This window comes from Leiobunum rupestre, chromosome 10 (assembly GCF_980474605.1).
Source record: "Leiobunum rupestre chromosome 10, qqLeiRupe1.1.hap1, whole genome shotgun sequence".
In the NCBI taxonomy this organism is placed as follows: domain Eukaryota; kingdom Metazoa; phylum Arthropoda; class Arachnida; order Opiliones; family Sclerosomatidae; genus Leiobunum; species Leiobunum rupestre.
In genome coordinates, this window is record NC_143393.1 from 42,902,504 (window position 1) to 42,917,514 (window position 15,011).

A 15,011-nucleotide genomic window follows, 5' to 3' on the forward strand; every position below is an offset into this window, starting at 1 on the left:
TTTTTGAACCGTTGGCTTCACCTTGGGCATTTTAAGTGGATCTTACATTGTGTACCACTTCTCTTCGGCCTTATTGGACTCGGACTTATATGGTGTTCTTGTCCAAGCGCAAGAGCTAGAATAAAGCAAGCTTGCTGCGGCAAGTGTATGAAGCGTAAAAACCAGTATGATAGACTGGTTAACTCTTCCGTAGATGAACATGGTGAAATAGCCACGTAATGCTTGACCAAAAACAAATAACCGTGACAAGTTTTTGACATATTTATTTAAAAAAAGTAATTTAACTAAATATGCTTCATTTTTGTTAAAACAAAAGCCAATATTAGAAAATTTCCAATTAAAGCATATGTAAATATTTTAATTTAATCACGAGTAATTTCAACAATTGTTGATCTTTTTAGTTTTGTACTTGGCAAAATGTAAATAAACTTTTTTAGTGTCTTCTCCAGCTAAGATAAAACTTCTGTTTGATTGTAGACTTTTTTCACATACGATTCAATTAAGCTTAAGCAGAGAGTAAGCATATATTGTTCCTGGAATCCCAGATTCAATTAATATTCTTTCAGCAAAAACAAACCTTCTACCTAAGTGTTAGGGCTAGGGTAAAAAAAAACATATTATGGAAAACCTTCCACGTGGGTGGGAGAACGCCACAGACAGGTGTTTAATGTTTCTGTTTCCTATTACACTTATTTTCTATATACACTGATTATCTCTCATTGGTTGGTAGTTCAGCGAAAGGAAAACCCCAAGGTTCTAAACTTCTAATTCGCCTAGCAACCGAAAGAAAACTTGCAAAATTTCTTTATTTACTAAAGCAATTTATTTAAAAAAAGCACAAATTGTTTTGTTCGTTACAAGTACAGGCAACCATCCGTAGACGTCAATCCAAAGGTATAGCCGAGGTTGGTCGCGGCGGTTTCCGGTTTGCAAAATAAGCGTAGCTGTATCTTGTTTGTTTAGTTTTCGGGGTTGCCAGGCTGGGATCGGGAATACGTTGAATGCGAAAGAGGCTGGTGCTACGCAAAGTGATCATCACCACGCCCAAAAAGGTGAAAAAGACCAAAACTTGAACTTGCGGCGATCCGGCTTCCGAGAATGGGATGAAGATAAGGTAGTGGATCAATCCCGCCAGTATGAAAATAATGCCGAAGTAGATTTCCACCTTACGTAACTTGCGACCCTTGGCTGTCGTTACGTCGTACGTCTCCCGATCAAATTCGGTTACGGGACTCTTGTAGGATCGAATGAAATCCAGTTTCATTTTTTCACCGCTGCTAATGGAAACATAGTATAAATTACTGGATGATCGTGTTACGAATGCCGGAAGAAATTCCAGCTCGTATTACATTAAACGCACCCAACAACTTCTAACGGTTAGAAAGTAATGGCGTTAGGCGCTTAAATAATACATCCTTCAAGGAAATCGCCAAGAGGTAATGTTTTTGATAGCCGACACTGATTATATAGGCCTAGTGCTTGTTGATAATAATGGAAACTTTTCAAATGTAAACTGAACGCCGTGTTTTTGCTAAGTCTTATTATGTAAAAAAAAACTATCGGGTTAAAAGGGAACACTTGTTGCATACAGGCCCGTAGCCAGGGGGGGGGGGGGGCGCCCGTACTGGAATTGTTTTCGCCCGACCTGGCGTTCTTCGAACTTAATCTATAAAGACGGCACTGAATACTACTGGCCCCTTCTAAATTACGGTTCGCCCGGTCTACATATATAGCCTGGCTACGGCCCTGGTTGCATACCATAGAGGTGAAAAGTTTCCATTATTTTAACAAGCACTATATAAACAGTGACTTGCAGGTCCTGGCTCTCGAAAATTTTACTTCTTGGCAATTTCCTTGAAGATGTTTTATTGAAGCAACAATAAACATGCACCTTCGCTGGCTTCTGCTAATTTTTCAAAATACGTTTCAGAAGAAAACCTAGTGCTGGGCGAAATTCATCATGTAAAGCATGATTCTAAAACTATTACAGACAGAAAATGATTTAATTATGGGTACATAATCATACGCAGTGCAATTTTTACTATTTACACGGTTAGTAAGAGTAATTCGCACGGTAAACTTTGAGCAGTGATGAGGTGTATACATCCGCGGTCTACGTCGAGCCTGCGAAGGTTCTTGTTTCATATTTATGATGGATACTTATCTCGTGTATAAACTTCTGATACAAATTAAAAGTAGCATCGGACGCCTATTACGATGAATTTAGTGACGCCCCTCGTAACAATGAATTGCGTTAATATTAACTATTTTATTACCTTTTATTTTGTCGATATTCAATATGACAACTGTTCCGTTTATAGCAACAACTGCGAAGTTCGAAGGAATTGATTTTTGTATTCGCGTTATTTATATTTCGGCAAACGCGAGTTTGTCGTTCCGTGTAGCTGTAATATTTCCAGCCTAATAATATAGCGAGAGGCGATTCTTAACGCCAGTCGCCAGCGATCAAATAGCCTTGATAGAAATATACGAGCGCCTTTTTTAGAAGGATAGTTAGATCTTGGTGGAGAATGTCATCGCGTGAGGAATGAGGATTGTAACGAAAGCTAAATATCCTATTTCATTCCTTACGCTTAATTAATTCCAATTTGACCATTCTCGGTTTACGAAAGGAAGCGTCAGTTTATTCCACCCTCGTAAAAAATACAGAAGCGTAAGCTTTCGTTGTATTTCTTCTTTGCCTAATTATGAAGAACACTTTATTTTCAACGCGCAGAAAATTTTACAACTTTAAATGGTTTAATTTGCACATATACTGCGTCCCATTTTAGCGCCTCGACTAAATTTTTATTCGCTAATCCATTTGATTTGAATCTAATAATTAGAAAAATCACTGTATGTATTTCTTTAAAAATCAATAAATTACGAAAATAATTTAGATACCAAAAGATTGATTTTGTAACAGAATCTACCATTTTCAAGTATTAAAAAAACATTCTACATAATTAGCGTAATGGCGCTAGCTTCTGCGATGTAGCGCCTATAATCTAGCTTCTGCTACAGACAAATTAAAATAAAGCAAATAATAATAATAATATAAGCAAACGATGCAAAAATTATATTAAAATGCAAGTATCAATATTTATTAAGTCAAATTTACGAATAACGATGAGGAAAAACTAATAGCGTCTGCTTTAGCCGAGGAGTCGGGTATTCACCAATAATGTGCACGGGATTTTGGAATCCGGGATTTCACACTAGATTTCCTATTGGATTTCGGATTTCTTAACTTTTGTCCCGGATTTAGGGATTTATTGTTGGATTTCGCGATTTTTCGTCGGATTTCGACATTTCTCGTTGGACTTCGAGATTTGTCGTTGGATTTCGAGATTTGTCGTCGGATTTCGAGATTTGTCGTCGGATTTCGAGATTTGTCGTCGGATTTAGGGATTTATCGTTGGATTTCGCGATTTCTCGTAGGATTTCGACATTTATCGTCGGATTTCGACATTTATTGTGGGATTTCGTGATTTATCGCTGTATTTTGGGAATTCTTGCCGGACTTTGATATTTCCCGTCGGATTTCTGGAAAGTGTACAGGATTTCTTCGAATATCCGACCCCTCGGCTTTAGCCGCTAGCTTTCTAGGTTTCAACTAGGAGGATGGAAATACTGGAGGGGAAATATGGGATTCCTAGGCCTGGCAATGTGGGGAATTCAGACATAAGATACTAGGGACACCTAGCGGACACCGTAGTCAAAATTTCGTCCGCGTGTTCGTTGGGATTTGGTTAGAAATACGTGCTGGTCTTAAAATCGTGTTAAAAATTTATTTATTTTGTCTTCAAATTCCATAAACATCTCCGAAAATAGTTTCGTAGAATCCAGGTAGAATATTCGTGTTTCAGCTTGTACAAAAAATCGTTGTGAATAGAATGAAAAGTAGGCAAAATTTATAGTGACATTAAATTCCGCCTATTTTTACGATGGCGCTACGCTCGTATGTCCGAAATTGTATAGCTCTCGCGTTGCCGAAGCGAAAACAGTGAGTTAGTGATGGGGGAATACAAATTTCTGTTCCAGGTACGCAGTATTATATTCCTAGGTTTCAATGGCGAACCAAAGGGGGCGTAGCGATAGTTTTCGGTCACGAATAAGGTTCCCTAATAAAACACTGCATGAAAGTGTGCTCTTCAATAACGTCAGTTTTAGGGAACCAATGAGATATCTGGCTGATTGGTTTTTATTTAGGGGGGAGGAGCTTACTGTTCGAGCATGGCGTGGACGGTGGATAGGGAGCCAAAAACCGTTCAGCAAAGTAGGGGAAAAAACACATTCTTGATCATATTTAAAACGCGTCTAGGCATAAAATCTTAAAGGCCTAGGTTTTCTTCTGCCTGTCCCCCTTTAAATTAGGCCAACATGTTCAGCGGTTGGCCTACCACCTGGGTATTTAAATAACTTCAGAAACAAATCAAGTTTTTATAATAGTCAATTTTTTATTCCGATTCAATACTTCAAAATAAGCGATATTTTTTCTTTTAAAAGATTTTCAATTTTCAAGGGGCCTTGGCTGATCCGTAAAAAAATGCTGGCGTAGGATATTTATGGCAAGGGCCAGTTCACTTTGATGATTTAGTTTTCACCCTTGATCGATTCAGGCCCCCCGTAACCAGAGGGGGGCGATCCCTGAAAAATATCATTTTTAAATGTTTGTTTGCATCGTGAGTCATCTAAGACTTTTTATTATTCGATTTATAACCATCTAAAATTTCTAATAGTGCGTTCCACTGGTAAGACCTCAGAGCGCTCTAAAATTGGTATCTGACGTCATAGTTCTGCCTCCGATTTGGTTGGAGCGCCACTGATATATTTTATAGTGGAACACGCGTGGAAATGTTTCTTGGTCTAGGTTTTAATTAACCTTCCCGTGAAGTAAAAATCGAGGGGCTAACCACTCTTAGAAAGTCTGTACACCGGATTACGCTTAGATTAGCAATGCCAAAGGCAGGGACTTCAAAGATTACGCGTAATCCCATTAGTACAGTCAAAGGTACGGCTCTGTACACCGATTACGCGGAGTGACCAGCCCCTCGGTTAAAATGGCGGTAGTACAAAGACAAGGCTTAAATACTTACCTCTTTCTCATTTACATAATTAATAATTTTGGGTCTAGTTATGTTCGGTAAATAATATTATAATGCTATAGCTTCCAATTCTTCATCAGAGCTGTCAGAAGATGACTCCAATAACATAATTCCCAAAAGTGTGACAATCCCTGTACTTTCGTATGGTAAAGGTTTAATGAATGCTCGACTCAAGATCGACCACGTAAAAGACTATTTATTGTCGCCTTTCTGGATATTTTTTTAGTCTGTGGTATTATATCGTAGGTAGATGGCGATAGCATCTCTACAGAACGACGAAAAATCAAAAAATACACTAACTTTGACCAGTGCTACTTAGTTTCTCCATTCCTCACTAGGAGGCGTTAATTGTTGGTTTTAACTTCCTTCCCTCCCCAACGCATACTTTCCCTTCTCCCCTCCCAACTTGTACTTCGCTCGTAACATTCATTAAGAAATAGGTACGATTGCAACACTTTTGGAAATTATGTCACTTTTAATAACATGTAAGCTAGCCGAAATCGAGAATTTCTGTCTCTAACAGCCGACATTTCGCACATAAAAAATTTGCACAATTTGTTGATCTGGCAAAATTTTCGGATCGACTTCGAGTGCTCCCTGGTAGATCTCGATTTCCCAGTGGAATCAAAAATCGAGCTATCTCGGAGTGCCCGAGATCAGCCAGTGAACGCGCTATAAGATTTTTAAATCTGGACAAATTCAATTCTTATTACGCTAATGTGGGATATTGGATTGCTAGCAAAGGGCTGGATACTTGGGCAATAGTTGATTTTATAAAATGTCTCTACGCTTGCCCAACTTGTTGAAATGTTGCCCTGGAATAGTTCAGCCAATGCCTAAGAATGAGTTCATAAGCTCTTTAGTGGGAGAGAAAACGATCCACAGCTGAAGCGGGGAGGCAACATTTCAACAATATGGCCAAGGTTATTTTATAAAAAGAACTATTCACGAATGAATTCAGAGCAGATCAGGAGACATTTTAGGGGGTCCTGCAAAGTGTTTCAATCAAAGTTTTTTATCCGAAGCTGGGCCCACTTGTTCAAGACGTGAGTGCATCTGAGATCGATAAGAGATAGCACTTTCTTAGCTTCGTGAATAAAATAGTTTATAGTCTGACCAGTTGGTGTTTCAAATTACGCGCGTGATGCTGGCTTTACTTTGGACCATTTTAAACTGGTTCTTTACGGCTTCCGTATGTGGAGACCTGACGGTGAAACCATTTGCCTAGATAGGCCTCAAGAATTCGTGCGTAGTTTAAATTTTGGTCATAAGTATCGCCGCCTACCGACCGAGTGGGGTGGCGGAGTGGTTAGCACTTTCGCCTCGCAGCAAGAGGAGCCGGGTTCGATCCCAACTTGTGGCACTGGGTGAAAACTCGGAACAACTCCTTCCACGTTGAGTTTGCAAGTTCTCTCCCCGCTGGTTTAAGGGGATTTCCCCCGAGCTCTTTGGTTTCCCCTTCCATAAAAACTTGTTGGGGTTAACGGTAATAGTTAGTGTAGGGCGCTGTTGGCTCGCGTGGCATGCGGGGCTTGCCACCACCCTCCTACGCGTTGTAACCCGGCCACCTGAATTAATGGCTTCAAAAGTCGCTTGATGACTTAGGCCTATGGTGGTGCCTTGGGTATTAGCCTAGCTGATTATTATTAAATTGAATATATGAAAGCTGTCTGTCGTTCAAAATTCTCTCTGCTCAAGAGCTGAAAGTTCAACCGAAAAACCTAGAAATTCAAAAGTCGTCTGCTATTTCTGCCCCTCTTCTTCGAAATAAATGTTTTTTTCCATTTTTTTAATATAGTCAAAAGGAAGGTCTAATTTTTTTAGGGGCCCCAACTTCTACTTTGCCTTTGCAATAGTGTGATTCTAATGTTCGTGATTAAACAGATTAACTTGTGATTAAATCAAGATTAAAAAATAAATCAAGATTTAAAAGATTAAATCAAGATTTAAAAGATTAAATCAAGATTTAAAAGATTAAATCAAGATTTAAAAGATTAAATCAAGATTTAAAAGATTAAATCAAGATTTAAAAGATTAAATCAAGATTTAAAAGATTAAATCAAGATTAAAAAAATTAAATCAAGATTAAAAAAATTAAATCAAGATTAAAAAAATTAAATCAAGATTAAAAAAATTAAATCAAGATTAAAAAATTAAATCAAGATTAAATCAAAATTTAAAAGATTAAATCAAAATTTAAAAGATTAAATCAAAATTTAAAAGATTAAATCAAAATTTAAAAGATTAAATCAAAATTTAAAAGATTAAATCAAAATTTAAAAGATTAAATCAAAATTTAAAAGATTAAATCAAAATTTAAAAGATTAAATCAAAATTTAAAAGATTAAATCAAAATTTAAAAGATTAAATCAAAATTTAAAAGATTAAATCAAGATTTAATCAAGATTAAAAAGATTAAATCAAGATTAAATCAAGATTTAAAAAGATTAAATCAAGATTAAATCAAAATTTAAAAGATTAAATCAAGATTTAATCAAGATTAAAAAGATTAAATCAAGATTAAAAAGATTAAATCAAGATTAAAAAGATTAAATCAAGATTTAATCAAGATTAAAAAGATTAAATCAAGATTAAAAAGATTAAATCAAGATTTAAAAGATTAAATCAAGATTTAAAAGATTAAATCAAGATTTAAAAGATTAAATCAAGATTTAAAAGATTAAATCAAGATTTAAAAGATTAAATCAAGATTTAAAAGATTAAATCAAGATTTAAAAGATTAAATCAAGATTTAAAAGATTAAATCAAGATTTAAAAGATTAAATCAAGATTTAAAAGATTAAATCAAGATTAAAAAAATTAAATCAAGATTAAAAAAATTAAATCAAGATTAAAAAAATTCAATCAAGATTAAAAAATTAAATCAAGATTAAATCAAAATTTAAAAGATTAAATCAAAATTTAAAAGATTAAATCAAAATTTAAAAGATTAAATCAAAATTTAAAAGATTAAATCAAAATTTAAAAGATTAAATCAAAATTTAAAAGATTAAATCAAAATTTAAAAGATTAAATCAAGATTTAATCAAGATTAAAAAGATTAAATCAAGATTAAATCAAGATTTAAAAAGATTAAATCAAGATTAAATCAAAATTTAAAAGATTAAATCAAGATTTAATCAAGATTAAAAAGATTAAATCAAGATTAAAAAGATTAAATCAAGATTAAAAAGATTAAATCAAGATTTAATCAAGATTAAAAAGATTAAATCAATATTAAAAAGATTAAATCAAGATTTAAAAGATTAAATCAAGATTTAAAAGATTAAATCAAGATTTAAAAGATTAAATCAAGATTTAAAAGATTAAATCAAGATTTAAAAGATTAAATCAAGATTTAAAAGATTAAATCAAGATTTAAAAGATTAAATCAAGATTTAAAAGATTAAATCAAGATTTAAAAGATTAAATCAAGATTTAAAAGATTAAATCAAGATTTAAAAGATTAAATCAAGATTTAAAAGATTAAATCAAGATTTAAAAGATTAAATCAAGATTAAAAAAATTAAATCAAGATTAAAAAAATTAAATCAAGATTAAAAAAATTAAATCAAGATTAAAAAAATTAAATCAAGATTAAAAAATTAAATCAAGATTAAATCAAAATTTAAAAGATTAAATCAAAATTTAAAAGATTAAATCAAAATTTAAAAGATTAAATCAAAATTTAAAAGATTAAATCAAAATTTAAAAGATTAAATCAAAATTTAAAAGATTAAATCAAAATTTAAAAGATTAAATCAAAATTTAAAAGATTAAATCAAAATTTAAAAGATTAAATCAAGATTTAATCAAGATTAAAAAGATTAAATCAAGATTAAATCAAGATTTAAAAAGATTAAATCAAGATTAAATCAAAATTTAAAAGTTTAAATCAAGATTTAATCAAGATTAAAAAGATTAAATCAAGATTAAAAAGATTAAATCAAGATTAAAAAGATTAAATCAAGATTTAATCAAGATTAAAAAGATTAAATCAAGATTAAAAAGATTAAATCAAGATTTAAAAGATTAAATCAAGATTTAAAAGATTAAATCAAGATTTAAAAGATTAAATCAAGATTTAAAAGATTAAATCAAGATTTAAAAGATTAAATCAAGATTTAAAAGATTAAATCAAGATTTAAAAGATTAAATCAAGATTTAAAAGATTAAATCAAGATTTAAAAGATTAAATCAAGATTTAAAAGATTAAATCAAGATTTAAAAGATTAAATCAAGATTAAAAAAATTAAATCAAGATTAAAAAAATTAAATCAAGATTAAAAAAATTAAATCAAGATTAAAAAAATTAAATCAAGATTAAAAAATTAAATCAAGATTAAATCAAAATTTAAAAGATTAAATCAAAATTTAAAAGATTAAATCAAAATTTAAAAGATTAAATCAAAATTTAAAAGATTAAATCAAGATTTAATCAAGATTAAAAAGATTAAATCAAGATTAAATCAAGATTAAAAAAATTAAATCAAGATTAAAAAAATTAAATCAAGATTAAATCAAGATTTAAAAGATTAAATCAAGATTTAAAAGATTAAATCAAAATTTAAAAGATTAAATCAAAATTTAAAAGATTAAATCAAGATTTAATCAATATTAAAAAGATTAAATCAAGATTAAATCAAGATTAAAAAAATTAAATCAAGATAAAAAAAATTAAATCAAGATTAAAAAATTAAATCAAGATTAAATCAAGATTTAAAAGATTAAATCAAGATTTAAAAGATTAAATCAAGATTTAAAATATTAAATCAAGATTAAAAAGATTTAATCAAGATTTAAAAGATTAAATCAAGATTTAAAAGATTAAATCAAGATTTAAAAAGATTAAATCAAGATTAAATCAAAATTTAACAGATTAAATCAAGATTTAATCAAGATTAAAAAGATTAAATCAAGATTAAATCAAAATTTAAAAGATTAAATCAAGATTTAATCAAGATTAAAAAGATTAAATCAAGATTAAATCAAGATTAAAAAGATTAAATCAAGATTTAAAATATTAAATCAAGATTTAAAAGATTAAATCAAGATTTAAAAGATTAAATCAAGATTTAAAAGATTAAATCAAGATTTAAAAGATTAAATCAAGATTTAAAAGATTAAATCAAGATTTAAAATATTAAATCAAGATTAAAAAGATTTAATCAAGATTTAAAAGATTAAATCAAGATTTAAAAGATTAAATCAAGATTTAAAAAGATTAAATCAAGATTAAATCAAAATTTAACAGATTAAATCAAGATTTAATCAAGATTAAAAAGATTAAATCAAGATTAAATCAAAATTTAAAAGATTAAATCAAGATTTAATCAAGATTAAAAAGATTAAATCAAGATTAAATCAAGATTAAAAAGATTAAATCAAGATTTAAAATATTAAATCAAGATTTAAAAGATTAAATCAAGATTTAAAAGATTAAATCAAGATTTAAAAGATTAAATCAAGATTTAAAAGATTAAATCAAGATTTAAAATATTAAATCAAGATTAAAAAGATTTAATCAAGATTTAAAAGATTAAATCAAGATTTAAAATATTAAATCAAGATTAAAAAGATTTAATCAAGATTTAAAAGATTAAATCAAGATTTAAAATATTAAATCAAGATTAAAAAGATTTAATCAAGATTTAAAATATTAAATCAAGATTAAAAAGATTTAATCAAGATTAAAATATTAAATCAAGATTAAAAAGATTAAATCATTTCGGGTATACGCCTATTTTAAAAGGCGGGTAAAAATGTCGACCCAACCAGCAAAAATTTCATTAACATGAAAGACCAATAAGAAACGGCTATTTCGATTCACGTCGTCTGAAAAGCAGACGATTTTAAACCGAAAACACGAAACTACGCTAGACGGGAAATTCGTCTCCATAAAATTTCCAATTTCGTAGGGTGGGTCACGTTCGAAAAGTTTCCATTTTTATTTTATATAAAAAGTGACTTCAAAATACTAACCTTTTTTGTTATAAAATAGCGGCTGCCTTAATAAAATAAAATGGCGTATTTCCGGTCGAAAATTACCATTAAAACCATTAGTAGTGTTATTACAATAGTCCTCATTTTAAAATTACAATTTTTGTTAAAGTAATATTTATTTTAGTAATACTGTCGATTTCGCTCAATAGATGGCGGCATCTGAGTCTTACCAAAATGAATAATTTTTTTGTAAAACTACGCGAAAAGGAAATTTTGCCAGAACTTTCCTAGTTCTTCCTTGCGGAAATTGGTTATACTTTATCAATGCCCCTGGTAACAGGCTCAGGTGCAACGTTCAGGCAAGGGCAATAGCGGATGAAAGTAAATCAAAAATAAATCAGATTGCTGTTACGCGAGTGCTGTCTTTTGATGAATTCTTCGAATAATTCGCGTCAAGAATGTGAAATTCTGTCGTCGAAGAACCCGTGTTTAACATCTTTACGAGTGCAGACAGGATGTTGTTGCAGCAAAGCATACAACCTTTACTTTGGACATTTCTATCAGCGAACGACTATAGCCTCTTATCTTTTGCCATGATAACGGCGCTACCTCCAATCTGCAAAAGCATCGCGATACCTCAGAGAATAAGGTGTAAGCCTCGCTTACCAAACTCGCTAACTTTTCGGAAAAAAATAATTGTAAAATAATTAGCTAAATTAAAAATTAAATATCGTTGGAGACAGAGGATTACAATCGACAAAAATTGAGAAGCAATTTCGACAGTAAAACCCTACAGGTACGATCTCTAATAGTCAGTCATCTTTCGTAAGATGATAAGCTTAAAGTTGCTTTTGTTGTGACACGTAAAAATGGCGCGTCAAGTTGGGCCGATGATGAGGCGGTATTGAACCCTACTTTAAAATTAGTCAAATCATCGAATTCTTTTAAGCGTTGTTGAGGAAATAAAACTCTTCCAACCGTTCCATATACGGATAACGCGAACGCGTCAGGTAGTTAGGCTTAACAACTGTCCATAATGTACTGTGCCGTAACGTTTTTAACAAACGAGTGTAACATTTTCTGATCTAAACTTTTTGCCGCCCACAGTTCTTGGAGAATTTAGCGAGGAAATGGCGTTTTACAGCAAATTCAACGCGTTAAAAATGCGCAGTGGTGGTAATTACTTGAGGTTTCTTATCGCGTGCTCCGCCGGATTCGCTTTGATCGCTTTTATGCTGTTCGGGCTGGGCTACATCGTCTTCGAGCCGCACCACGAAACCTTAGAGGCCCGCAACGTCGAAGCCACAGTGGCTTGGATCGGCGGAGCGCTGTGCATGTCGGTATCGTTCCTCTTCAGCGCCTTGTCCTTGTTGCAGTTCCAAAGAATCAAGAAGATGAAGGAGTTGGCTCACATTTTGTTGGTTGACGGACAAGAAAACACCCTTTACCAAGTCATGCACCAAAAACGGGCCATCGTCGAAGGCGCCAATGCCGCTCCTCAAAATAATTACCAAGCTTTACAGAATGAAACCGTTACTGACGAAAGATCAACAATATAAATTCCTATTTTCAATTCTTATAACCATTTTGATCATTTAAGCCTTACCTTCATCCTAATCTCAAACGATTAAAATGTTTGCGTAAAAAGTGTAGTATAATTTAATTATTGATACCAATTTCCGAATTAAAGGTTTTTATTTTATATCGGTAGTTTTTTTACTCTACGTTTGTACCGAAAATTACCTCTTAAAGCAAGTGTCGGCTCGACGTGAAGTGGCTCTTTTTTCAACAGATGTCGCTAGCGTCGACATCAAAACAAGATGGTTAATCTACATTTTGACCCAAAAGGAGGGACATAAAAGTAACCCTCACGTTGATTGTCTAGTTTTTAAATTTGACAATAACTTAAATTATATTAATTTTTTACAATATATTTTATATGGGATGTATAATTTGGGTTAAAGTCCACTAAGTAGAGTATAATTTGTCTAATTGTAATAATTATAAATAGTTTTATGACGACTTTATCGTGTCGCTAATTTTAATTTGGGCTTCCTTTGCCGTTTATAGATGGCACCACGCTCTCCAGTAAAGTCGTATATTCATAGCCATCTCTAATAACAAGGGCCAATGATAGAGCCGACAGTTGCTTTAATGGTGTCTATTTTTTCGACACCCAGAAAATGGTAATTCCGACTTCCAAAACAACAACACTATCAACTTGTTATATACTTCTGATACTAGGCGACGTATCTTCAAGTAGCATTTCGCGGTTATGCATTTTTGGCGTTTCCAATTTTTTTTTTAAATTTTGGGCTTGATTGAAATTTTTGCAACGATGCGATTACCCACTTCCGGCTCGTGACCTCCGAAAAATCGGCCTCCATCGGTTGCTGATTTTGGCGCTATCTATAGTTGGTTACCATGGTAACAATGGAGCTAATTTTTTCGGAGTTCTGACAGAAAGTGGGTAAACGCTATTGACTACGCGCGAGGCGGTGATTTCGATTCTAGGGTACGCGAGGTCTATATCTTTGGTCAATCGCAGTTGCTCAAAAGTTGTTTCATTTTCATTGTTTTGTTTTATTTGCATAGTTTTTGATTGAATGAAAATATAAAAAATATTAAGAGCAAATACCTTCATTTACGATTATCAACTGATTTTGTACTTGTACCGGTGTTATTCGAAAAATTACAAATCATTTTCTTTGCCGGCTAAAACGCGCAATCCAGGAAACATTTTGTGGATCGATTCAATGACAAAAGCCGAAAGGTACCGTCCATCTTAGCCCCAGAAGGTAGAAAGGAAAATGATATAGTTAGATATTTCATAAATTGATGGTTGAAATGAATACATCGACTTCATCGTTTCTGCTCATGGTATAAACAAATTCATTCTCCTTCAATAAAACATCTACCAGAAAATTGCCAAGATGTAATATTTCCGAGAACCAGGACCTGCAAGCTACTGTTTATATAGTGCTTGTTGAAATAGTGTACGGTGCGCAACAAGTGTTTCCTTTTAACATGCTTTTAACAAGGTAGCTTTTTATACATATTAAGCGATTAAACGTGAAGAATGTTTTTGGGCTCGAGGGGGGAGGGGGTGCAAAACGAAGGACCCGTGAAAACTTCTGCACGGTCCTGGGGGTGTCACAAAACATTTCCGTACCGGGGACTGGGCTTTGCCATTAAAATTTTGATTTCTCGCCGAACATGGCATCGCGGCGCCATGCTCTTCCGAGGTAGCGCCCATTTTCCGGCGTCTGCTATTGACAAATGAAATACCATTACCAAAGATAATATAAGCCTCGTTTCCAAGATTCGAAATAATTAACAGCTTCGAGGGTAGTCAATAGCGTTTAACTATTTCGTGCCCGAACTCAGAAAAAATTAGATCCATATTTAATATGGTAAACAAGTATTTTACCAACCTTGATGGTAACCACAAGACTACGGCAACGACCGACGGAGGCCGATTTTTCTGAGGTCACGTGACGGAAGTGGGTAAGCGCTTTCCTTGGAAAGCTCTTAGAATTCGAACATAGGGAACTAGGTTTATATTAGCTTTGCCATCACAAACCTAAATCGGGGCGTCGTATTATCAGGGAGTAAGTAAGTCCTTACTCCCTGGGCATATCACCCTATTATTATTACTATTTATTAATTTCTGATTATGACTCATAAAAAAACTCCAGTTATTTCGAAACAGTGTTGCCAATGTTCAAGAGTTGAAATTCCCATTGCTGGAGAGTAGATTTCCCACGAATTCCCACACGTCATGATATAATTTTAAATTTTTTTGGAAAATTAACTTTTTAAAATAAAATTTTATAGAAATTACCATTTTTAAACATTTTGGTTGTTAGGCCTATGCATTGATTGTAGCATTAGGTGGCGTCTCCTATATATTATTTATAAAATCCCAAGATTCACGAAAATACACTGCTCTATAAAATT

The 15,011-nt window shown here is 32.3% G+C and overlaps 1 protein-coding gene and 2 long non-coding RNA genes across 5 annotated transcripts; 1 reads left to right on the forward strand and 2 right to left on the reverse strand.

Moving 5' to 3' along the window:
* Nucleotides 1-800: 800 nt before the first annotated feature.
* Nucleotides 801-2,450, reverse strand: LOC149925949 (uncharacterized). 3 transcript variants are annotated; one of them, XR_016476959.1, is made up of 2 exons: nt 2,277-2,450; nt 801-1,274 (listed from the first exon to the last, which is right to left on the reverse strand). It is a non-coding gene; the product is annotated as an uncharacterized LOC149925949 (long non-coding RNA). The 3 variants fall into 3 exon arrangements; XR_016476960.1 differs by having other exon boundaries at nt 801-1,277; XR_016476961.1 differs by lacking the exon at nt 2,277-2,450 and adding an exon at nt 1,361-1,407.
* Nucleotides 2,451-4,437: 1,987 nt separating this feature from the next.
* On the reverse strand, nt 4,438-5,259 carry LOC149925950 (uncharacterized). The gene is made up of 2 exons (XR_016476827.1): nt 5,100-5,259; nt 4,438-4,650 (listed from the first exon to the last, which is right to left on the reverse strand). It is a non-coding gene; the product is annotated as an uncharacterized LOC149925950 (long non-coding RNA).
* Nucleotides 5,260-11,662: 6,403 nt separating this feature from the next.
* LOC149925951 (uncharacterized) lies at nt 11,663-12,753 on the forward strand. The gene is made up of 2 exons (XM_090160618.1): nt 11,663-11,847; nt 12,159-12,753. The coding sequence occupies exon 2, from the start codon at nt 12,182-12,184 to the stop codon at nt 12,608-12,610; it is 429 nt and encodes a 142-aa protein (XP_090016744.1). The 5' UTR covers nt 11,663-11,847; nt 12,159-12,181; the 3' UTR covers nt 12,611-12,753.
* The last annotated feature ends 2,258 nt before the right edge of the window (nt 12,754-15,011 follow it).

Coding starts and splice junctions, on each gene's coding strand:
- LOC149925951 (XM_090160618.1), top strand. CDS start 12,182: ATGGCGTTTTACAGCAAATTCAACGCGTTAAAAATGCGCAGTGGTGGT.